The sequence below is a fragment of the Lepus europaeus genome, chromosome 6 (assembly GCF_033115175.1).
Source record: "Lepus europaeus isolate LE1 chromosome 6, mLepTim1.pri, whole genome shotgun sequence".
Taxonomy (NCBI): domain Eukaryota; kingdom Metazoa; phylum Chordata; class Mammalia; order Lagomorpha; family Leporidae; genus Lepus; species Lepus europaeus.
Genome location: NC_084832.1, coordinates 98,884,848 through 98,908,322, shown reverse-complemented (window position 1 = coordinate 98,908,322; position 23,475 = coordinate 98,884,848). Strand labels below are relative to the sequence as shown.

The following is a 23,475-nucleotide window of genomic DNA, read 5'->3' as shown; positions in this document are numbered from 1 at the left end:
GGGCTACTGCTACTCATTTTTCACCCCACTCATGTAAATATGCAATAGTTTGACTACAGAAATGTGTCCCCTAGCCCTGTAGGGATGTTTTGTGCTGTAGTTTCTTTACAAATTTGAAAAATTCTGAATTCCAAAATGTATGTGACACCCCCCCCCCCAAGAGTTTCTGATTAAAGTCTGTGAACCTAGCAGGGGGCATCTGCTCATGTCACACACTGGAAAACCTGGGTTCCAACCCTGGGTCTGGCTCCTGACTCCAGTTTCCTGATAATGCAGACCCTAGGAGGCAGTGGTCACGGCAGTGGTGATGGGGAGATCTGGACTGAGTACCTGGTTCCAGCCTCAGCCCAGTCCTAACCCTTGCAGGCACTGGGGGAGTGAACCAGTGGATGAAAGCTCTCCCTGTGTCTGTGTCTCTCTCTTTCTCTCTCAAATAAGCAACTTTGAAGTTATTTTTCAAAAGTTTGTGGCCCTGTCCTCAACCCTGGTGCCCCTTCTTTCCATTGTTTTTCTCTGTGCAGTAGGAGGGGAGCGGGGGGACAGGCAGATCGGTTTGTGAACTGTGAACAAGTGGGTGACAGCTAAGGGCATGAGTAACAGAGGTGGGAGACTGTGTACATCTGACATCCTCTTTGGGTAAAAGCAGCAGCGTGGATGGGTCAAATGCTTCCCCAGTCTCGGAGACAGAAGCAAGCAAGCAGAGACCAAGGCGCTGCGGGAGAACAGCACTCCCCTGCATGCGGAAAAGGGGAAGGGGGTGGAGGTTGCTGCTACAAGAAAAAAAAAAACAGCCACAGCAGAGCTTCAACTGCCGCCAAAGGTGGGGGCAACTGGGAGAGGAGCTACAGCCGCTGCCCAGGAGGTGCAAAGGGGCCCCCCGCTCCGGAGAGGCGGGCGGTCAGCACCCTACGCACAAGGAGCCCCCCCGGGCAGAAGCCATGGCATGGCCACCTCCCTGCTGGCTGTGTGTCCTGGGGGCCCTGGCAGGCCTCTCGGCTACCCCAGCCCTCAAGAGCTGTCCAGGGAGGCACTACTGGGCTCCGGGCGAACGGTGCTGCCGGATGTGTGACCCAGGTGAGAGGGGGCCGCGGCAGGGGCCGGAGCGCTGGGAGTGAGGACCAGGTGGAAAGTAGAGAGGAGCTCCAGGCAGCCGAGCCAAGCAAGGAGCGGGAGCCCATGTACTGCCTTGGAGAGGGTGGAGGTGCTGCCTACGCTGGGCCTTGACCTTGGACCCCTGGCTCACAGGGACATTCTTGGTGAAGGACTGTGATGAGCACGGAGAGGCTGCCCAGTGTGAACCGTGTGTCCCCGGGGTCTCCTTTTCTCCGGACCACCACAGCCGGCACCACTGTGAGAGCTGTCGGCACTGCAACTCTGGTGAGACGGGCGAGGGTGTGTGTGTGTGTGTGTGTGTGTGTGTGTGGTGGGCGGACGCAGGGGGAGCATTGTGTGAGCAGGCCTGGGGGAACTGAGTGTGGATGGGGAGTTGGAGCTTCAGCCCACTTCAAGGCTCGCAGGAAGTGAGCCAGGTTAAGACACGGGGCACACTGGGCAGGCCCTGTATCAGTGTGGGAAGGTAGCCAGCATTTCAGGGAGAGAGGGAAGAAAAATCTAAGGCACTGGTGAGAATGGGACTATGGACAGGGTCAAGACAGTCAGGAGGGGCAGTGGCTCTCAAAGCCCAGATTTCAGACACGTAGCCCCAGGCAATGACCTGACTGTGTCCCCAGAGTGCACAGGCGTAGGCTGCACGTTTCAAACTTGGAATACCTCTTCTTAAGGAAATAACACAATAAGCCAGTAGATAACAGCCCTTCTTTTTTTTTTTTCGACAAAAACAATTGGAGAAAATGAGTATTAGGTGGCCTGTGTTTTTCTGATTTTTTTTTTTAAGATGTATTTATTTGAAAGGCAAAGTGTCATAGAAACACAGAAAGGCAAAGACAGAGAGAGAGATTTTCCATCTGCCCGTTTACTCCCCAAATGGTTCCCACAGCCAGGTCTGGGCCAGGCTGAAGCCAGGAATCAAGAATTCCATGAGGGTTTCCCCCATGGGTGGCAGGGGCCCAAGCACATGGGCCATACTCTTCCACTGCCTTCCCAGGTGTGTTAGCAGGAAGCAGGTTGGGAAGCAGAGCAGCCGGGACTCCAACAGGGACTCCATCCATTATGGGACGCAGGCACCACACGCGGTGGCGTAACCTCCTGCGCCACAAGGCTGGCCCCTGATTTATTTTTTAATTCCATCTTTTTTAAAATCAAGAAGTGTAATATTTGCAGCTGTGCTTAGGAATGCCATTGTTATTTCTCCGACTTAGCTGGAATTGCAGAGACCATGTGAACCCTAGAATCGCAGGGTTGGAGTAGCCCCGGGCACAAATGGCCTCCTGCATGGCCCTCCCCAGGCTACTTAATTGTCACGACAAAACTATTCTGGCCTATAAAATGGGCTCAGTCTCTCTAGGGCCTTTAATGCTGCAGTCTTGGGGGGTGGGGGAATAACTCGCCATTACAAATCCATCAAACAGTAACATCTTCAATGCACAAGAATTACCCCTCGGCCGGCGCCGCGGCTCACTAGGCTAATCCTCCGCCTTGCGGCGCTGGCACACCGGGTTCTAGTCCCGGTCGGGGCACCGATCCTGTCCCGGTTGCCCCTCTTCCAGGCCAGCTCTCTGCTGTGGCCAGGGAGTGCAGTGGAGGATGGCCCAAATCCTTGGGCCCTGCACCCCATGGGAGACCAGGAGAAGCACCTGGCTCCTGCCATCAGATCAGCGCAGTGCGGCTACCGCAGCGGCCATTGGAGGGTGAACCAACAGCAAAGGAAGACCTTTCTCTCTGTCTCTCTCTCACTGTCCACTCTGCCTGTCAAAAATTAAAAAAAAAAAAAATTAAAAAAAAATTACCCCTCAATCCACTCCACGATTCGATGCTTTTCTCATCTCAGCGGCAGCCTCAGCAGGGTTGGAATTTTTGAGTCACAGCCTCCCCCACTCTGCAGGCCCCCACAGAAGGCCTCTTCCCAGTCCTGAGCCAGTCCTCACTCCCCTCACCAAGGGCTAGACGAGCTCAACCCAAAGTACAGGCAGCATCTGGCTGCAGAAGGACCCCCGGGGATGCAGCCCAAGGAGTGATCAGGGGGCTGCATGAGGTTGGCCCTCTCTGGACATCAGTATTTGCATCTGTGAGGTGAGGAAGTAACCGAAATTTGCCTGGAATTTTGTGCACAGGTCTCTGAATACTAACCACTGACAATAATGGAACTTCACCCATTTGTAGTTTGTAACCCTAGACCCTTCTTTATTTTTTAAAAAAGATTTTTATTTATTTTCCTTTGAAAGGAAGAGACACAGAGACAGAAACAAAGATCTCCCATCTGCTTATTCACCACAAATGCCCATAACAGCCAGGGCTGGGCCATGCTGAAGACAAGAGAGCCTACAACTCAGTCTGAGTCTCCTACATGGGTGGCAGAGACCCAAGTACCTGAACCATCATCTGCTGCTTCCAGGGTGTGCACTAGGAATTGGAAGCAGGGCTAGAACACGACCCCAGGCACTCTGACATGGGATGCAGATGTCCCAGGGGTATCCGAGCCAGTGTGCCAAACACCTGCCCCTCCTGGCCCCTTCTTTGACTTCTCTTTCCCCTTTAGTAGATCCCCTTATAGTCACCCTGCCACTACAGGCACCATTCCCTTCTCCCGTCACTGTCCCAGGCTTCTCTCACTCTTCCCTTGTGGATCCTTGTCCAGGCTGGCTCACAATTTCTGCTAAGCCACAGGGAAACCAAATTCTAGTAAGCAACTCAGATCTGGAATGCAGAAACTAGAGTACCAGGGGCGTAACTGGGAGAAGAATGAGTTTGCCTGCTCTCCCCATTCTGACCAAAGGCACAAGCACCTGTCAGGGCCCCAAGGACGTGCTGCTCTACACTCCACCAGGCCTCCATCTGGTGCTGCCACCTCCTCTCCACCCGGTGGCCAGCCCAGCCCAGCCCAGCCCGGGGCCCCTAAAGCCCACCCTCCTAATGTAACTAACTAGCAGCCACAGCACCTGGCCCCACACTTAGGTTAAACATAGTTTAAAGGCACAGAGTGGCCGGCGCCGCGGCTCAATAGGCTAATCCTCTGCCTTGCGGCGCCGGCACACCTGGTTCTAGTCCCGGTCGGGGCACCAATCCTGTCCCGGTTGCCCTTCTTCCAGGCCAGCTCTCTGCTGTGGCCAGGGAGTGCAGTGGAGGATGGCCCAAGTCTTTGGGCCCTGCACCCCATGGGAGACCAGGAGAAGCACCTGGCTCCTGCCATCGGATCAGCGCAGTGCGCTGGCCGCAGCGCGCCTACCTCGGCGGCCATTGGAGGGTGAACCAACGGCAAAAGGAAGACCTTTCTCTCTGTCTCTCTCTCACTGTCCACTCTACCTGTCAAAAAAAAAAAAAAAAAAAGGCACAGAGTGACTATAATCCAGCAACTCTCTAATAAAGTTTTGGTGTTGTTTTTAAGATTTATTTAGTTGAAAGAGTTAGAGGGAAGGAAAGGGAGAGAGAGAGCAAGAGAGAGATCTCTCACCTGCTGGTTCACTCTCCAGATGGCAACAGTGGCCTGGGCTGGGCCAGGTCAAAGCCAGGAGATTTGTCTGGGTCTTCCATGAGGGTGGCAGGGGCTCAAACACTTGGGCCAACTTTCACTGCTTTCCCAGGCCACTAGCAGGGAGCTGGGTTGGAAGTGGAGCAGCCAGGATATGAACCAGTGCCCATAGGGGATGCTGGCATTACAGGTGGTGGCTTTACCCACTACGCCACAGTGCCAGCCCATCTATAAAGTTATAAACATCAGAGGTCGCTGCAGCACTATTCCTAATTGCTAGAAATTGGAAACTACCCAAATTAGTAGTAGAGTGGATGAATACATTGTGGTGTGTTCCTGTAATAGAATACTAGTCAGCAATCAGAATGGATAACCTGCAATTACAGACGGTCAACAGCACGGATGGGAGTCACAAAAGGTGGAGTCGAAGAAGCCAGATGGACAGAACACACTGCACGATTCCATCTATGTAATGCAAAAACAGGCAGAAGTCATCTGAGGTGCTAGGAAGTCAGCAGGGTGGCTGCTCTTGGGGGCTGGTGCACCGCTGGCCATTTTCTCTCTTGATCTGATACTGGCTATACCTGTGAGTCCAATCTATACCAATCATTTTTATGTATTTACTTATTTGTTTGAAAGGCAGAACTACAGAGACAGAGGCAAAGACAGAGAGAGAATCTTCTATCTGCTGGTTCACTCCCCAAATGGCCGCCATGGCCATGGCTGGGCCAGGCTGAAGCCAGGAGCTAGGAGCTCCCTTCAGGTCTCCTATATGGGTGCAGGGGCCCAAGCATCCAAGCCATCTCGCACCGCCTTCCCAGGCCACCAGCAGGGAGCTGGATAGGAAGTGGAGCAGCCAGGACAAGGACCTGGTGCCCATCTGGGATGCTAGCAGCACAGCTGGTGGTTTAACCCACTATGCCACAATGCTGGCCCCACAATTTATACCAATTTTTTTAAAGATTTATTTATTTTATTTATTTGAAAAGCAGCATTACAGAGAGAGACAAGGAGAGACAGAGAGTGAGGGAGATCTACCATTCACTGGCTTACTCCCTTAACAGTTGCAATGATCAGAGCTGTGCTGGTCTGAAGCCAGGAGCAAGGAGCTTCCTCTGGGTCTCCCATGTGGGTGGCATGGGCCCAAGCATTTGGGCCATCTTCCATTGACTTCTCAGGCACATTAGCAGGGAGCTGGATAGGAAGTGGAGCAGCTGGAACTCAAACCGGTGTCCACAAGGGATGCTGGCACGGCAGGTAGCAGCTTAACCCACTATGCCACAACGCCAGCCCCTGTACTAATTCTTAAGCTTTACACTTATGAACTGTGTACCTCTAAAATGTATATTATACTTCAATCAAGTTATTAAATGATCAGCGAGTACCAGAGAAAATTATATAAACTCTTCCTACTTTCCATAGTTTCTATTTCTGAACCCAAGAAATTTCGGGAAAGTCCAGCTTTCTTCTTTAATAACAATAATGGCAAAGGGATGAGGTGACAGTGAGGGAGAGGCAGGGCTTTGTGTGTGTGTGTGGGGGGGTGTTGCTAGAGGTGGGCTGGGGGCTGAGGGGGCAAAGTGAACAGACCTCACTGGTCTCAGAAGGCCCAAGTGTCCTGTGTCCATTTGTCCCTCCTCTTCCCCAGGTCTTCTCATCCGTAACTGCACCATCACCACCAATGCCAAGTGCACCTGCCCCAGTGGCTGGCACTGCAGGGACAAAGAGTGTACCGAGTGTGACCCTCCTCCACGCCCCTTGGTGATCGCTCCTCCTTCTCAGGACCCAGGCCCACACACACAGCCCACCCACCTACCTTATGCCAAAGGTAAGTTCCAGGCAACTCTGGTCATCAGAGGTAGGGATGATACCCCAAGGGGTACTCCCCATCACGGCGCCCTCCTGCGACTAAGTTCCCTGGCTGGCCTGCTTCTGCCTTCCCATCTCATCCAGCACCCTGGCCTCCAAGCCAGCATCCCCTCCAGAGTGCCCTGTGCTGCTCCTCATTCTGCCTCTGCTTTCCCAGAGTGGCCAGCGGCCAGGACGCACAGACCCGCGCAGACCCCGGCTGACTTGAGACAGCTGCCTGCCCCAGTTCTCCCTACCCACTGGCCACGTGAGTGTCTCCCCCACCCCCAGCCCCACAGCCAGGAAGCTCCTGGGAGCAAGGAGTGGGAAAAGCAGTCTAGAGATTAGGAAGTCCAAGGGAGGCGTGAGGGAGAGGAGAGGGAGTCAGGGCAGACAGGAGCGCTGGGCTCTCCCTCTAAGGCCTCGCGTGGCCCTGCCTGTCACAGCCCAGAAGACCCTGTGCAGCTCCAACTGCATCCGCATCGCTGTGATCTTCTCCGGAATGTTTCTTGTTTTCACCCTGGGCGGAGCCCTGTTCCTCCATCAACAAAGAAAATATGGATCAAGTAAGAGTCCTGTCCCCCAGCCCAGCCCAGCTGCCCTGGAAGCTCCCTGGCTCCAAGGCTGGTTCCTACTCCCTCTACTCTGGTGGCTGGCACTCCCCACCCCCACACCTGGCAGCCATCCATCCCCTAAGCTCACCCTCCTTCCCTGGTCTCCTTCTCCCTTCACTCCCTGCTAGCCAAGCCTCCTCTGATCCTCTTTTTGCAGACAAAGGAGAAAGCGCCGCGGTGCCCGCAGAGCCTGGTCCTTACAGCTGCCCCAGGGAGGAGGAAGGCAGCGCCATCCCCATCCAAGAGGCTTATCGGAAGCCCGAACCTGCTTCCTATCCCTGAGCCTGCGCTGGGGCCGGGGTGGGGGGACGAGACGGGGGCGGTGGGGTCATCACTGCAAGAAAGCCCCCACCTCCATCCACCCCAACGGTCAACCAGAGCACGCAAGACCTGGCAGCCCCAGTGTTGGGATCACCCTGTCATCAGGACCCTTTCCCGTGTCCAGGCTTGACCAAGGACCTTTTTGAGACCGGCAGTGACAAGGACAGGAGCTCTGGGTGCGCCCTGGCCCAGCCTGCTTTGCCCCTGCGCTGCAAAACCCAGTCTTAGCCTGGAAAGCTGTGTGTGCTGTATCGCTGATGTGCAAAATAAAGTGAGGGACTGCCGCACTCTGCCCTCCAGCTTTCTCTCTGGAATTCCAGTCCCAGCTGGCAGCCACCCCCGGGGTCTGAGGGAGGAGCCTTCTCCGTGCAGAAGATCTGGCCGTGGCCAGCAGATTGGGGGGCGGGGGCAGGGCAGGTGTGGCGCCAACTGAAAATGACGACGGGTGCTCAGGCTACCGAGGACCCCACGTCTGGTTCCAGCCCACGCCCACCCCCGCTCCGTTCCCACGGTTATATCTCCGTTTACTTGGGGGTAGCGGGGAGCCCAAGGGCTCGGTGAAGTCAAGCTTTGCCATCACCTGGGGATCTGGGGAAGCAGGCATGGAGAGAAGGAGAAGGGAGCGAGGCTGGCGGCTGCTACAATGGCTTCACTCACTGGCCACGGCAGTCCCGGTGCCACCTCCTCTAAGCGAAAGTGAAAGAGAAGCGCAGGGCAGGCTGGCCAGCACCGGTGTTTGGGGAGCTTCCTCCGCGGAGCCCCGGCCCTGCCCGCGGGTGGGATAGTGGGGAAGGGCAGAGGGCGGAAAGGGTCCTGCGAGCCGTCTCCATGCGCGCGGAGGCGGCGCGCTGTCTGCTGCTCTGCTTGGCTCTGTGCGGCGCGGCGGAAGCCGGTGAGTCGGAGGAAGACGCTAAGCTGAGGGAGCTCGGTAACCACCGTCCCAGGGGCCAGAAAGGCAAAGGGGCCGGGGATGGCTTCTGATCCCCGTTCAAGCCCAAAGGGGAGAGAGGCTCAGCGGCTGGCAAAGTAAGGAACCAACCCGAGTGTGGGGAGAGGGGCCGACGGCTCTGCCGGGAGTAGGCTGCGGTAGAGGGGTCGCTCTGTGGAGGTGCTGGGGGAGCCAGGGCGCTGGCCTGGCAGCTGACACCTCCGGGAGCAGAGCTCTCTTGGGCGGTGACCCGGCGGTGGGGGAGGGCCGGCTACCTGTCATGGCAGCGGCAGCAGTGGGCTGGCCAGGACATCTGAGAAGTGCCCCAGCCAACCGCCAGGGACCTCTCCCTCGGCAGTGTTTGCTCAGTTACTCGCTTTACTGAGAACTCTGCTGGCTGAAGAGACAGTCTTTGATTCAGTAGTTGGAGACAGGAATAAAAGCGTCCGCCATTCCGAGCAAGGCAAATCCTAGGACTCCGCCTAATTCACACCAAGAAGTAGTGACCAGGCACAGCAAGCTAGTTTTGGGGACCACAGGAGGGACTGAGGGGGCCCCTGGAAGACAGCCAACCTTCCTGGGTGACTGCAGGAGTCAGGGGTGGGGCCGGAAAGCAGGTGCGGGGTAACCTGGGCAGGACAAAGCTCCCTCCGCTGTGTTCCCTGCAGAGCTCGGTGCAGCAGGGCAGTGGCGGGCTGTGGATGTGGTCCTCAGTTGCTTCCTGGCAGTGGAAGACGGGCACCGTGGAGCTTTTGCGGGCATTGCCAACAGGGAGGCGGCCTTGCTCGTGCTGAGGCAGGTGCCGGTGCTGGATGATGGCTCCCTGGAAGGCTTCACCGACTTCACTGTGGCCCAAGATGACCCCCCTGTTATCTTCGAGGCCTCGGGTAAAAGCCTCCCTCCCCCGGACAGCCCAGTTCCAACTGCACCCACCCACACCGCTTCCCCGGGCTCAGGTGTTCTCAATCCAACTTGACCTCTGTGTGCACCCTTCTCCCCCAGTGGACCAGGTGCAGATTCCCCAGGCCGGGGCCTTGCTCCACGCCGACTGCAGTGGCAGGGACCTGACCTGTGAGATCTCCCACTATCACCTCCAGGCCAGACAGAAGGCCAGTGTTGAGAAAGCAGCGTGGTTCATCAGTAACGTGCAGGTGTCTGGAGGGGGACCTAGTGTCTCCATGGTGATGAAGGCTCTCAGAGACGCTGAGAATGGGGCTGCCTTGCACCCCATGCTGAAACTGCCGCTGAGCTCCCAGGGAACTGTGCGGACCACAGGTGAGAAAATGAAAAGCAAGCAGCAAAAAGGAAGTTCTTTTTTTTTCTTTTTAATAATAGCGAAATAGAGGAGGAAAGGAACAGGCCACCTCCATCCACATCAGTCATTTCAGGGTAAACCCTGGCCCTTGGTCCCTTCACCCTAAAAAACCCCCAATCCATGGCCGGCGCCGTGGCTTAACAGGCTAATCCTCCGCCTTGCGGCGCAGGCCCACCGGGTTCTAGTCCCAGTTGGGGCACCGGATTCTATCCCGGTTGCCCCTCTTCCAGGCCAGCTCTCTGCTATGGCCCGGGAAGGTAGTGGAGGATGGCCCAAGTGCTTGGGCCCTGCACCCCATGGGAGACCAGGAGAAGCACCTGGCTTCTGGCTTTGGATCAGCGAGATGCGCCGGCTGCAGCGACCATTGGAGGGTGAACCGACGGCAAAAAGGAAGACCTTTCTCTCTGTCTCTCTCTCTCACTATCCACTCTGCCTGTCAAAACAAACAAACCCCAATCCAGCTTTTGTGCCTCTGGACTGCAGGCACAAAAGCTGCCTGTGCATTATCTCCCAGCGCACAGTGAGGGGCTACTCTGGTCACGTGCATCTAGAGGCACAGGAAACTGATGACATGACGCACTGGCTTCTCTAGGGTCCGCCTGCTCCAAGGAGAGACAACCAGGGCCAGAGCTGATTAGGGCTCCTGCTCTCCTCAGGAAGCCCTAGAACACTCAGAGCTTCCTGGGATCCATCTAAATATATGCTGCCATATCAGGAGAGGGTCCTCACGTCCGTCCAGTGTCTGACACAGTCCTAGAATGGCTAGGGATTTTTCAGCCCTTACAAAACAGGTAAAAGGGAGCAAGGGCTTAGCTTAGCAGCTAAGATACCCACACCCCACGGCTGGAGTACCAGTTCAGTTCTCAGCTCCTGCACCCAATTCTAATTTCCTATCAATGGGCGATGGCTCAAGTTTTTGGTTTCCTGCCGGGTTCCTACCTATGTGGGAAACCTAAGTGTTTGTTTGTTTGTTTGTTTGTTTTTTAAAGATTTATTTATTTATTTGAAAGTCAGAGTTAGAGAGAGGAGAGGCAGAGAGAGAGAGGTCTTCCATCCACTGGTTCACTCCCCAATTGGCCACAATGGCCGGAGCTGCACCGATCCGAAGCCAGGAGCTTCTTCCAGGTCTCCCATCCAGGTGCAGGGGCCCAAGGACTTGGGCCATCTTCAACTGCTTTCCCAGCCATAGCAGAGAGCTGGATGGGAAGTGGAGGAGCTGGGACGCAAACCAGCACCCATATGGGATGCCGGCACTGCAGGCGGCTGCTTTACCCACTATGCCACAGCGCTGACCCTGGAAACCTAGGTTTTGTTCCCAGTTCCTGCCTCCAGCTCCAGCACCAGCCTAGTCCTGGACATTGTGGGCATTGAGAGTGAACCAACAGCTCTCTACGCCTCCCCCCCAAAAAAACCCCTTTTAAGGTAAAGAACAAAAGAACATCTGTATACCCTTCACTTTTTTGATTCAACTGTTAGCATTTTGCCAAATTATCTCTTCCCTTCCCTGAACTGAGATGAACTTGCAGATGGCACGGCTTCCCCTGAAACGCTCCATGAACAGCGTGTGTTAGTCTAGAAGCAAGGGCTGCACAATTCCTCCTGAATCACACATCGTGATCACTGCGGAAGCGAACCAAGGTGGGGGCGTGGTCTCCTGACTGCACACAGCCAGGGTGCAGTGTATAGAGAATCTGAGCCATGCTGAAGACTGTTTAAAACTGACAGCATGACTCGCAGATATCGAGTCCAAACTCCAACTGTCCCAGGAATGTTCTTTCCAGTTTGTTCTCCTTTTCTAACTCCAGGACTCAGAGAAGGCTCGTGCCCCACACTCAGCTGCCTTGTCCCTTGTCTCTGATCTGAAGCCGCCTTTCACGGACAGTTTGGAAGAGTCCCGGCCAGCTGTCTTGCATGGTCGTCCCCACTTGGATTTGTCTGATTGCTCTGCTCATGACCGACGGTTACGTGTGTTTGGCTCCGTGCTGCTCCCGGGTGCACGTAGACTCAGACCCACTTAGTCTGCACAGCAGCCGGACTCCAGCAGCTGAGCATGGCAGCACCAGGTGCCTGCTAAAGGGCACGGAGCCAGCAAGTGGAACAGCCAGGGTCCCAACGCGCTCTCTCTGCTCCTCCAGGTCTTCCCTGGAGGTCAACAGGAACCCACCATTTTGCATGTGTGGTTTTCTAGTGACAGATCCCTACCTCCCATCAGACTGTCCAAGGTGTAAGCGACTCTAAAACAGTTCAGAGTGCCATGTGCCATGTGGCCTGTCCGGAGGGCTACTTCACTTTCCTTTCTGAAGATGTATTTATTTACTTGAAAGGCAGAGCAGCAGAGAGAGAGGGAGAAGTAGAGATAGGTCTTCCATCTGCTGGTTCACTCTCCAGATGGCCTCAAACCCAGGCTGAAGTCAGGAGCCTCGTACTCCATCTGGGTCTCCTCACATAAGTGGCAGGGGCCCAAGCACTTGGGCCACCTTCCACTGCTTTCCTAGGTGCATTAGCAGGGAGCTGGATTGGAAGCAGAGCAGCTGGGACTCAACCTGGTGCTCACATGGGATGCTGGCGTCACAGGCAGCAGCTTAACCCACTCTTACACAACGCTGGCCCCCAGAGGCCTATTTCTTTGGGGTTTCTTTTGGGAAATTAGTTCAACCAGACTCATTGTCCAGGGAGGAAGAAGAGGCAGGTGTAAGCCCACAGCTCAGAGACCAAGTAACTTGAGAAAGCAGCAGTCTACCCATTACCCATCTCTTTCTCTCTGCAGTGGAGTTCCAGGCGACAACAAGGACCCAATCCTTGAATGCCTTGCTGGGGTCCTCGGTCTCCCTCCACTGCAGCTTTTCCATGGCAGCAGGCTTGGACCTCATCAGCGTAGAGTGGCGGCAACAGCATAAGGGCAGTGGCCAGCAGGTGTACATCTGGACCACAGGAAAGGGGCAGGCCAAGCGAGATGGTGCTACCCTGGAGCTGGAGCAGCTACACGTGGCCAGGAATGCCTCCCTCACCCTTCCCGGGCTCACAGTAAAGGATGAGGGGGTCCACATTTGCCAGATCACCACCTCACTGTACCAAGTTCAACAAAACATCCAGCTCAACATCCAAGGTGAGGCCAGGGCTCAGTCATCCTGGGGAGATGGGCAGGGAGATGCCTACCGGGAATGTTTTCCAGGTTGGGATCTAAACAGACTGCACTCCTACAACCCAAATGTCATCACCTGACACACACAGACAGTGGCATCAGATAAGGTGCCCAGCTCACAATCTTGCTGCCTTGCCCTAACTGGCCCTCTCCAGTCACCCCGGGCACCCTAAGGAGGACCAGTAGCAAACCCAGGACGGGTGATAGGAGTGGTTCTGACCAGGAGTATCTTGTCACTGATACTCTTTAATAAAAACGGCCGCTCCGCTGTGGTAAGAAGCCAACACTCAGCTCTACCGTTTACTGTTCCTGAAAATGTACCCCACTGACAACCTGCATCCAGGCGGACTCTCCCCTCCCCCTCCTCGGTCCACTGCTGAGGAGGGAACTTCAGTCTCTACACCCCCTCTCGCTCTCAGCAGATACAGAAGACTTTCAGCCCCCCTGCCGTCCCCAGTCAGACCCCTCTGGAATCTGATTCCTCCTTCTTTCTCCAGCTTCCCCCAAAGTACGACTGAGCTTGGCCAACACAGCTGTGCCACCCACCCTCATCTGCAGCATTGCTGGCTATTACCCTCTGAACGTGGCAGTGACGTGGACCCGAGAGGAGCTGGCTGGAGCCGCAGTCCAAGTCTCCGGTGCCTCCTTCTCCAGCCTTAGGCAGAGCCCGGCTGGCACCTATACCATCTCCTCCTCCCTCACAGCAGACCCCGGCCCTGCAGGCGCCACTTACACCTGCCAGGTCACACACATCTCCCTGGAGGAGCCCCTCGTGGCCAGCATCTGGGTGGCCCCAGCAGGTACCAGAAATGTCCTCCTTTCCCCTCCTCCGTACTGGGCTGGGGGCGCTCCTAGCCCTCGCGTGCCCTGGCCTTATTCTGCTGCTTGTACACATCAGTCAGCCCCAGTTTCTTCACGCTCCTGCCTCTGCTCTCCGCTTTCTCTTTCCCAGGGCTGCAGCAACCACAGCTTCTCCCACCCCCCAGCCCCTGAGGCTTCATTGCACCCCAGCCTCCAGGGTACCCGGGAACAGGCTTAGGGCTGGAGGTCAAGGTTGAGTGATGCCTGTTCCTGCTCTCTGGGGGCTCTCTGTTCAGGAGAGACAGGCAGGCAGGGAAGATGGCCAGGAGGAGCCATTGGAGTTGATATTTTAGCTTCAGGGGGAAGGGAACATTCTAGGTGGGAAGAACAGCACACGTAAAGGCCAACTTACAAAACAGCCTGAAGAGAAGTTGGGAGCACAAACAGTTCAGCACTGCGCGGTCAAAGGGAAACGGGGGAAGGGGAAGTGGCTCTGGAGCTTCGGGGTAATGACGTTTACCGAGCACGTACCCGGATCAGGCACTGCACTGAGCACTCACGTGTCTGACCTCACGCACTGCAACTCCCACCTGACAGGAGTGAGCGGGCCCTGGCAGAAGGCGTGCAATCTGCCCCAGGTCACCTACCGAGAGGGGGGAAAAGGCAAATGTGACAGGCAGGCGACCTGCTGCGCTCACGGGCTCGCCGTGTCTCTGAGCTGGCACCGCTTCCCGAAAGCCACAGAACGCTGCCGAGACCTTTACACGGGAAGGGACGGGAAAGAATCTGGCCCTGACTGCAAACGCCTGGGAGCCCCAGGCATTCCCTGGCTGCTCGCTACACTGTGCGCATCCCTCAAACGGGGGTTTTGTCCCGGCCTCTGTCACTGCCCAGTGGCTTACAAAATCTCAGTAACTAATCTAACCTAAATCTCTCTTGCAAAGCAGTTTTTAGAAGTGCGTGCTGAGGCGGGCAGGTAGAAGCAGCCGTGTGAAGTAACACACACACGCCTGGCAACCCTGAACCAGGACCAGGGCTGCTGCGGGGAGCTGGGGGCGATGCTCACGCTGCTCTCACCCACAGGGCAGACAACGGCCTCTGGATTCATCTTTGCCAGCAGCCTCTTCCTTCTCGCACTGCTGTTCCTGGGGTTTCAGAGATGGCAGGGTAAGAGCCTGGATGCCCTCGGCCCTGGTCCCCACCCACCTCACCTGTACACCGACCCACGCCACTCGGTCCCCACCCAGGCCCGGGATGGAGCCCAGGAGACCAGCTTGTTCCCCGTTTTCTCCTAGCCACCTCAGCAAGAGCTGCCAAGGCCCCAAGGCATTCTGAGTAGCCATCCGCCTGTGTCAGGAAGAAGAAAGGACCCTCGGTCAAGCTGCAGAGCTGAGACAGGCGGGCGGGCGGCGCCAGGCTCCGCGCAGGCCTCTGCCTTCCCGCACTGTGTGCGCTGGGCTGATGCACCAAGGGAGAGAATGGGAAGAGGTGAGGGGACGACAGGAAGGCTGCAGGTCTGGACGGAGGTTAACGCCAAGGCGCCGGCTCTGAGGGGAGGGACAGGAAGGAATCTGGACAGCAGCAAGTGAGGGAGAAGGGGCCAAGGTCGGGCATCACTCTCAACCTCTCCACTCGTCCCAATAAAAGTCTGTGCGTCCCCGGAGGCAAAGCTGGGCCACTTCCTTGTCTTCCTACACTGGGTCACAGCCGAGCCCCATCCCCAGTCCTGGCTGCTCCAGCTGGCCCAGTGCTAAAGGTGTGACACAGAGGCCCTCACAGGCACCACCTGGGCTCCACCTCAGCGGCTCTGTGGCAAGATTCCCATCAGCTGCTCACTCACTCCGCCTCGGGGGCGGAATCCTCCTTCCATTCATTCCTAAAACACGCCTGGTCCATACAGGAACTCAGCACCAGACGGCTGTGCGGGCAGATGATCGGGGCAAGGGGTGTTCGCTGGTGGCCTCTTCGGGGCCCATCCCCTGTGACAGGACAGGCAGCCCCGGGGCCCAGAAAGGAGGTGGGTGGAGGGGCCCAAGAACCCCTGCAGTTGTTTGCCAGCGTGGGCCCACTCCGCTTCCTGTCATCACTTCCTCTCCTGACCGAGCACCTGCGAGAGCTGGGCTGCTTCAGGTACAAACAGTGGAGACCACTTCCCGTGCGACCCAGATCTTCCATCCCCGTGAAGACTGCAAGGCAAACACACGCCGGCCCTGCTGGTCTAATGTAACATCAGAGTACTAGAAAGAAATGACACTCCCCAGACAACCACCGAGTCGGTGTACCGGTAGGAATCTGTATTTTTTGCCTTTGCTGAGAATACATGAAGTCGGTAAATGCCACATGCCTTTGGTGGAAGTACAACTGTATTACTCTATACAAGTATGAGGTTGGGGTTAGGAAAAAAGACAGAGAGGCGATGACAGACACACGGTGGACACCCCACATCATCTCATGGCAAACTGGAGAAGGGGATGTGGGAAGCTCGGCTTCACTCGACGGCCAAGTCCCGGGTTCAGTTGCATATTTGCTCATGCACATGGGCGGTGGGGAGGACAAGGGATAGCAAAGACACAGAAGAGGGCCTGGGAGGGGTGAGAAAGAAAGTAGGAGGGCTAACAGCCCCCCAAAAACCAAGACAGCTACAGCTGGTGAGCCTCACAGGGACAGAAACCCGGGAAAGGTGTCCCATAGGAGGGCGGAGGAGCCAGGAGGGCAGATTTGCTCCAGGCGTGGGGCACAGCGAGGACAGTGGTGGTTCTTCTCCAGCGGTGACCCCTGCCTGAGGCAAGGAGGAGCCCAGAGGAGAGCGGAGGCCTTCGAGGGGCCCACTGGGAGGGTACACTGACCGCTGTCTTCCAGCTCTTCAGTCCCGCCCTGGGGGCAGGACGAAGGGACCGTGGGAAGTCGGGGCGGAAGGAGAGGAAGGATGGTTTTGCACCGTGAAATGCTGCAGCGTGGAACGTGGGCCTCCAGGCTGGGCCCGGCACGGCCCCAGCCTTCCCCTGCGTGTGGATGGGAGGACCGAGGGAATGTGGGCCGTGGGGACGCCACTTGTGTTCCCAGCTGGCCCTCCCCCTCACCTGGGTTTCCTGAAGCTTAGCCCCTCTTCCCATGGTGACTGGCTCGCACCCTCAGGCTCCGCTCTCTGTACACACAAACCGATCCAGGAGGAAAAGATAGGGGGACAGTCAAATTCCGGGCGGGAATGGGTGCTTCCGAAGGGGGACAGACAAGCACCCACAACAGGACAGCCACACACAAGCACACCTGCCCACCTGCTCTGTGTCCTCGAGGCCAGCCCGGCCCCAGGAGGAACCTCTTGCTCCGCCCCTCCCTTGAGCAAGGACACTGGGGTGGTATGGAGGAGAGGCTTCAGGGGGTCCTGGGAGCCCCCCTTCTAACAGCCTCACACTTCTTCATGCACCTGACCTTCCTTAGGGAGAGGCAACAAGCTGCTGTTTTCAGCGCAGGCCCCTGAATCACTGCTTCTCTGTCTCTAACAGGCTTTCCCATTCTCTTTGCCACTAATTAAAATTAATTAAGAGTCTCCAACTTCAGCTGATGAAATCATTTGGTGGCGTCGTAAACAGTATAGAATGCCGCAGAAAATGGGAAGAAGAGAGAGCTCCTTCCGGTTAGCGGCAATGGGACTGCTCCGGGATGGAAGTCGGAGTCCCGGTATTTTCATAATCATGAAGTGTTCTCCAGACCGACAGAGAACAAAGCAAAAGGCTGTAAGATCCCCAGAGATTTAGAAACTCTTGAACTCACAGATCAGGACTAACTGCAAAACCCAGGGTATTGCGTGAGACTACGGTAGACTCTGGACCAATCGCCGGCACCCCCTTCAGGCCTGGGACAGCAGAAAAGCTGCAGGTGACCAGGGCAGCGCCGAGCAAGCCGCCGTCTTTCTAACTCTCCAGGGCCTCCTCCTGCCAGCGGCCTGGCCTGTCTGGGAGACGCTACGGGCACCAATGACCTCCCCTCCCCTGCCTCTTGGCAACTGCCTGCGCACTTCTCAGCCTTCCAACCCTTCTTTGGCTCTCGGGGAACTGGAATACACAGAAAGGGGGCAGGGAGGAGGCACCAGCTGTTGCCTTTCAGGTGGTGACGTCAAGACTGCGCCACGAGCAGCATTTCCAGTGTGCAGGGACACGGAGCAAATGGACGCAGCACAGAGGAGTGGGTGGTGGAGAAGCCTGGGCCGGGATGGAGGGAGGCAGATGGGGGCGTTGTTGAAGAGAGCAGACAGAGGGAGAAGGACGTGAGTCTGGGTGGCAATGGAGGACAGGGCGGGGGTGGCACATTCTCAAGTAAAAAAGTAGACTGCACACAGGAATCAGGAAGTCCCAGACGGAAGAGAGAGAGAGACAGGAGAAAACAAGAGGGCAAGTTACATCAAGTCACCACACATTCAGGTCTTTCAGGTGCACCTGCACCCCATGCCCATACTGACCCTCTGACCCCAGCCAGCCCCACTTCCTCAGAACAGGAGGGGCCTCCTCCCCGCCAATCCTTGCAAGGAGCAGGCCTGTCCATTGAGGAAGCCCCTTGGCTACGCCCTTCCGCCCTCCCGAACCAGGCGATGATCCCCCAGCAGCGGTCTCCATACCTCAGTCAGAGCAGCCCCACTCCCCAGGCAGGCAGGCAGGCAGGCAGGGCTGGGAGGAGACTCCGGGACCTTCCCACCTCTTCACCCCACGAGCAACCTCAGCGATACTTACTTACAATAACTACCACGATGATGGCACAGATAGCTCCCAGCATGATCATCATCTGAGGAGACAGGGGGGAAAACTGAGCCCCTGGACTTGAGGAAAAGAACCAGGGCCAGAGACACTGCAGCAGAACCTCCTCCGCTCTTTTTAAGTTTCTATTGATTTATTTAAGAGGTAGAGTTACAGAGAGGGAGAGACAAAGACAAAGTTCTTCCTCCACTGGTTCACTCCCCAAATGGCCGCAATGGCCGGAGCTGTGCCAATCTGAAGCCAGGAGCCAGGAGCCTCTTCTGGGTCTCCCACATGGGTGCAGGGGCCCAAGGACTTGGGCCACTGCTTTCCCAGGCCACAGCAGAGAGCTGGATCAGAAGAGGAGCAGCCAGGACTAGAATCGGTGCCCATATGGGATGCCGACACTGCAGGTGGAGGCTTAGCCTACTCTGCCACAGCACTGGCCAAACCTGCTCCATTCTTGGGACAGCAGAAGCAGCTACCCACCACCCAGGCGGCTGCAAGGCCTCTCAGGCAGGCCCAAACTCTCTGCTTCCCAGAGAATCATGACCCTAGCACCACATCTGCGGCTCTAAAAAACATTTTTTAGGGGCTGGTGTTATGGTGTAGTGGGTAAAGCTATCACCTGAGATACCGGCATCCCATAGGGGTGCTATTTCATGTCCCAGCTGCTCCACTTCCAATCCAGCTCCCTGCTGATAGCCTGGAAAAAGCAGTGGAAGATGGCTCAAATGTCTGGGCCCCTGCTACCCACGAAGGAGACCTGGATGAAGCTTCTGGTCTCAGCATGGCCCAGCCCTGGCCACTGCAGTCATTTGGGGAGTGAAGAGAGGATGGAAGGTCTCTCTATATTTCTCTCTCTCTCTCTCTGTGTGTGTGTAACTCTGCATTTCAAATAAATAAATTTCAAAAAAAAAATTTTAATTGACATGTAACAGTTGTACATACTAATAGAGTACAGTGTGATAATTTGATACATGTTTACAATATATAATGACCAAATCAGGATAGTTAGTGTTTCCTTCTCTTTAAACATGTATCATTTCTTTGTGTCGAGAACTCCTCTATTTCTTTATAGAATATGCTGATGTGAACTATAGTCACCCTACAGTGCTATAGAACGCTAGAACTCACTCCTCCTGGCTTTTCATAAACTGTAGCTGGCTCCTTTTTGCTCAGTTCCTATTGCCTGGGGGCTTTGAATGGAGTTCCAGAGGAGCTACAGACTTCAGATCTTTAGTCAATGGGTTCAGGTTTAAGTGTTCAGCTCATTCCTAAAAGTTGCAGGTATTCTAAAAATGTGTGTGTGTGCGTGCGTGTGTGTAAACCTGTGCCACTGTGTTGACACTGGCTGTCTGAGAAAGGGCCAGGCAAGCCTTTGTGAGGAAAAGCCCCTAGCCATTCCTGCGCCCCCTCCCGGGTGTTTCTCCCATTACCCGGGCAGAGCTCTCTAGCGCGCCCTGGTGGCCGAGCTGGGGTAATGCAGCTCGAGTGGGCAGCGGCTGGGATTTCCTCCCAAGAGCGAGCGCGAGCGCAGGGCAGCGATCCTGAGCCATCAGAGGGCAGAAATCCGGAAGCTGAGAGTTTTCTTGTCCGTGACAAGTGGAGCCCAGGAAAAGAAGGGGGAGAAGACAAGAAAATTCACCTTGCAGTTTTTCCACCAATACTTCCTCTTTAGCTTGGCAGCACTGCTCTCAAACTGGGATGCACCTGCCTGCAAGGCGTCAGCTCGGTCATCCAGTTCGGAGAGCTTCTGGTCCCTCTCCAGGACCTTGTCCACGTTCACACGCATGATGTCCACCACCTGGGGGAGGCGCACAAACAAGGCTGCTAAACGCCCCACTAGAGACGCGGAAAAGAACGATGTCACCAGTCTGGCCCTGAGCAACTCTGAGGGGCGCTTTGCCTCCCAGAGCCTCTAGCTACCAGCAATATTCTTAAAAAAAAAGAAAGTACAGGCAAGATGCTTCTGTGTTTTGGAAACCGAGAAACAGCTGTCCACCCACCTCCTCCACTTGCGCCTGCGTTTGCTGTAGTCGTCTGTTACTGGTCATGTTGGGAGGAGGGCCAGGGGGACCCCCACCTGGGGCGGCCCCTTCTGTCCCTTCGGCAGGTGGCTGGGCTGGAGCCGACCTGTGGAGAGAAGAGGGCAAAGTCGCACTCACCCTGTGCCTCCAGGCAGCTGTGACTGGGATGTGTGCAAAGGCAAGGGCTGCTAGCTCCCTGGCAATCCAAACTGGGAGACCGGCACAGGGGCAAGAAGCAAACGATGAAGATCCTGTCGCAACACCTACATGGGGCCTGGGGACACCTAGGGTGGCATCGAGAGATCTCACTTGGGGCTATCCTGTGACCCAAACCCAAACCTCTCCTCTGGCACAAGAGCTATGAGAAAAAGGTATCGGCCTCGGACTACATGACATCTCCCTGGCCGTCGGAGTCAAAACCCAGTCTAGAACAGCAGAAACTCACAGAAAACACTAAATCATCAGACAAGCCTATGGACTGAACTCCAGAGCTTGACTCCAGAAGGGAAGAGTGAGCTGGCAGACTCGGCTTACGGGGATCCAGCTATTGGTTGCTTCACACACAGTTAGCACAGCGGGGCTGCCATAAGGACAACTTGGAGAACCACCAAAGGCAAAGTCTGTGTAGGAGGAGTGAGTCAGGACTGTTTGCCTGCTTTGTTTTTGGCAGAGATGATGGGGGTTTCACTTAGAATCTGGGGCCCAAAGTAATTGCATTAGTTATGGAAACTGTTCCAAGAGCTAAGACAGGAAGCAAAAAATGCTAGAAATAGTCCTCAGTGTATAAGCTTTGTGGACATTCTGTCCTCTCTTCTTCTAGTTTTGGCAGAGTCTCAGAAGACTCACCTAGTTCCTGATGTCCCAAAGAGAAATCTTGTTTACAGCCACATGGAGACTGTTCTTTTGTTCAGCACCACTCAGGCCAAGGGACCCCTTAAGCTTCAAAGACAATGATCTAGTGTGGGCTCTTCAAGTGAAACTCCCCTCCATGGCCCAACACACAGAGGCCAAACTCAACTCCTAAAGAATTCCCAGAAAGTAACCTAAGGCTAACCTAAGGTGATTTTCTTCCCTGCCAAGGAGGAACCCACGGGCAGCGGAGGAGACCTCTCAAAGTTGATAGAGAACCCCTCAAACCAAAGCAGAACCTCACAAAACACACAAGAGTACTCCAAAAACCCTGTGAAAATCAGAGCTAAAAGTTTATTTTGGTGGGGGGGGCATGCATACTTTTGCCATAATATGCATTATTTCCATGAACTTGCTAAAGTACCCTTATATTTTGTAGTCCAAGAGTAAATTCACAAGGGATTAAATCACACAGCCATCAAAAAGCAAATTCCTGGGGTAATCACAAAGTATCAGCAAAGTATCTCTAGACTGAAGTTTCTCTCCTTCACTAAGCGAATTCTTCCAGTCTAATAACAGGAACAATAACCCTCAGAGAGGCTACACTACAGATCAGGCCTGACTCATCCCCATTTAAGGAATCACATTTTCTTCCAAGGCACAAGGAAGGAAAGACACAGAGCCGGTGTGCCAGTGGCTCTTGTTCGCCTACTGAGCTGGCTAAGCAATCTAGTTCCGAACTGAAGGCAGAAAATTCAATGAGTAGGTAGCAGCAGATACTGGAAGCAATCCAGGATGGTGGCACCAATGACAAGATTAAGGTCAGAGACCTCGTGATGCCCCGCTAACCACCACTCTCTCTCCATCTCCTCCCGTCCATCCCACATGGATGCTATCTGGAACCATCAGCCAAGAAGGTTCCCCCTCTCCAAATGAAAACCACCGGAATCCTAAGGTTTGCCCAAGATGCACAGAATAGCAACTCTGCTAAATCCACAAAAATCAAAGAGAAAAGGCGAGATGGTTAGACAAGCATTTGGGTAGCTCATTTCACTTGCAACTCGTAGGGAGTTGGAAAAACAGCAGGGAACTATCCAGGGATTAAGCAGTAATGAGGAAAAAAATTTCCTCTTAGACACAGGGTGGTCCTACCGGGGAAGTGCTTCATTTGCGTGGTTCTCCCCCAGGACTTTGGGAGAGGGGTGAGGCTGAAGATGGTTGGAGACTAGACTGTGTGTGTTGGAAGGGGGCCCACGCTCAGCCCCTCCTTGTTTCTCCCGAATACTTGACTAGGACTCTACGACAGGAAAACACCTCCTAAACGGATGGCCTTGGAACAGACGTTGCGTGGGCTCACACGCCACTGCCCCTAGAGTCCCTGGGCTGCCCACTTGGAGTTTCTTGAGTTTGCTTCTCACTGCTACCACGGCAGCACACATCACACACCTCGGGTGAGATTCATACACAAAACCCAGAGACAGCAGAGCAACCCAAGGTACCCAGGGGCAAGTGCACCTGACCACAGCAAAGAGCCTTGGAGGTCCCGACGTGGCTGTCTCCAGGACCCGTATCGCCCTCTCCCCGGGCTACCCTAGGCGGAGGCTCCATGAAGACGAGAGGAGAGGGTGCAATGAATGTGAGACCCCTGCGCCCCTGCCGCGCCGACGCGGTGCTGGCTGCGCCTGGTGCGGGCGTGGGGTGCTGCCCCCCTCCCCGGGGATGGCCCGGTCTGGGGGCGGCGCGCGGTGGTGGTTCCCCGCGTCGCCGCAGCTGCTGCAATGCGCCATTTTCCGTCCCGCAGAGTCCGGCGCTGGGGGCGAGAGTCAGCAAGGAGGCGTCGAGCCCCCACATGGGAGACAACTCACATTTTTCTGACGGAGGGAGGTTGGGTCCGTCCCCTCTGCCGAGGCTGCGACGAGACACGGGGCGGTGGGACGCTGCGGCCGGAACCACCGAGCTCCGCCTGCCGCTGACCACCCGGAGCTCTAGCCGCGTGGAACTCACTGCAGCTGCCGCGCCAGCCGCATCTTTATTAGCGCCGGCCACGCCCCCGGGCTACATGGACAGCCCAGTGGCCCAATCCACGCCCAGGAAAGTCGTTGGACCCAGGAGCGAAGGCGGGACTAAGTCCTAGCCCGCCCCGCCCCTGTAAGTTTGCCAATCACAGCTCTCCTCTCCTCTCGGCTCGGAAAGGATGCGGTGGCGGCGAGGCTCGTACCTGTCCAGCTAAGCGACCGGGCGAGGTGGAAATGCTGGCCCTGCCGGTCCGCGACAGTTTGAAGGAGGCCTGTTTGGTGCCTCCCAACCAGTGGCCG

At 55.7% G+C, this 23,475-nt stretch overlaps 3 protein-coding genes across 6 annotated transcripts; 2 read left to right on the top strand and 1 right to left on the bottom strand.

Moving 5' to 3' along the window:
- The first annotated feature begins 938 nt into the window (after positions 1-938).
- On the top strand, positions 939-7,329 carry CD27 (CD27 molecule). Of its 3 annotated transcripts, none has more exons than XM_062195449.1 (6): positions 939-1,074; positions 1,246-1,350; positions 6,234-6,413; positions 6,612-6,701; positions 6,880-6,999; positions 7,205-7,329. In XM_062195449.1, the coding sequence occupies exons 1-6, from the start codon at positions 939-941 to the stop codon at positions 7,327-7,329; spliced, it is 756 nt and encodes a 251-aa protein (XP_062051433.1). The 3 variants fall into 3 exon arrangements, with proteins under 3 accessions (XP_062051433.1, XP_062051432.1, XP_062051434.1); XM_062195448.1 differs by having other exon boundaries at positions 1,246-1,377; XM_062195450.1 differs by lacking the exon at positions 6,234-6,413 and having other exon boundaries at positions 1,246-1,377.
- Positions 7,330-7,801: 472 nt separating this feature from the next.
- On the top strand, positions 7,802-15,276 carry TAPBPL (TAP binding protein like). The gene is made up of 7 exons (XM_062194745.1): positions 7,802-8,260; positions 8,965-9,183; positions 9,299-9,571; positions 12,379-12,717; positions 13,251-13,553; positions 14,638-14,721; positions 14,850-15,276. Exons 1-7 carry the CDS (start codon positions 8,197-8,199, stop codon positions 14,891-14,893), a joined length of 1,326 nt encoding a protein of 441 aa, XP_062050729.1. The 5' UTR covers positions 7,802-8,196; the 3' UTR covers positions 14,894-15,276.
- A 533-nt stretch (positions 15,277-15,809) lies between these two features.
- VAMP1 (vesicle associated membrane protein 1) lies at positions 15,810-23,141 on the bottom strand. 2 transcript variants are annotated; one of them, XM_062194746.1, is made up of 5 exons: positions 23,026-23,141; positions 20,291-20,417; positions 19,930-20,088; positions 18,279-18,330; positions 15,810-17,880 (listed from the first exon to the last, which is right to left on the bottom strand). In XM_062194746.1, coding segments are annotated over exons 1-5 (357 nt in total). In that variant the 5' UTR covers positions 23,028-23,141; the 3' UTR covers positions 15,810-17,863. The 2 variants fall into 2 exon arrangements, with proteins under 2 accessions (XP_062050730.1, XP_062050731.1); XM_062194747.1 differs by having other exon boundaries at positions 15,811-18,330.
- Positions 23,142-23,475: the final 334 nt, after the last annotated feature.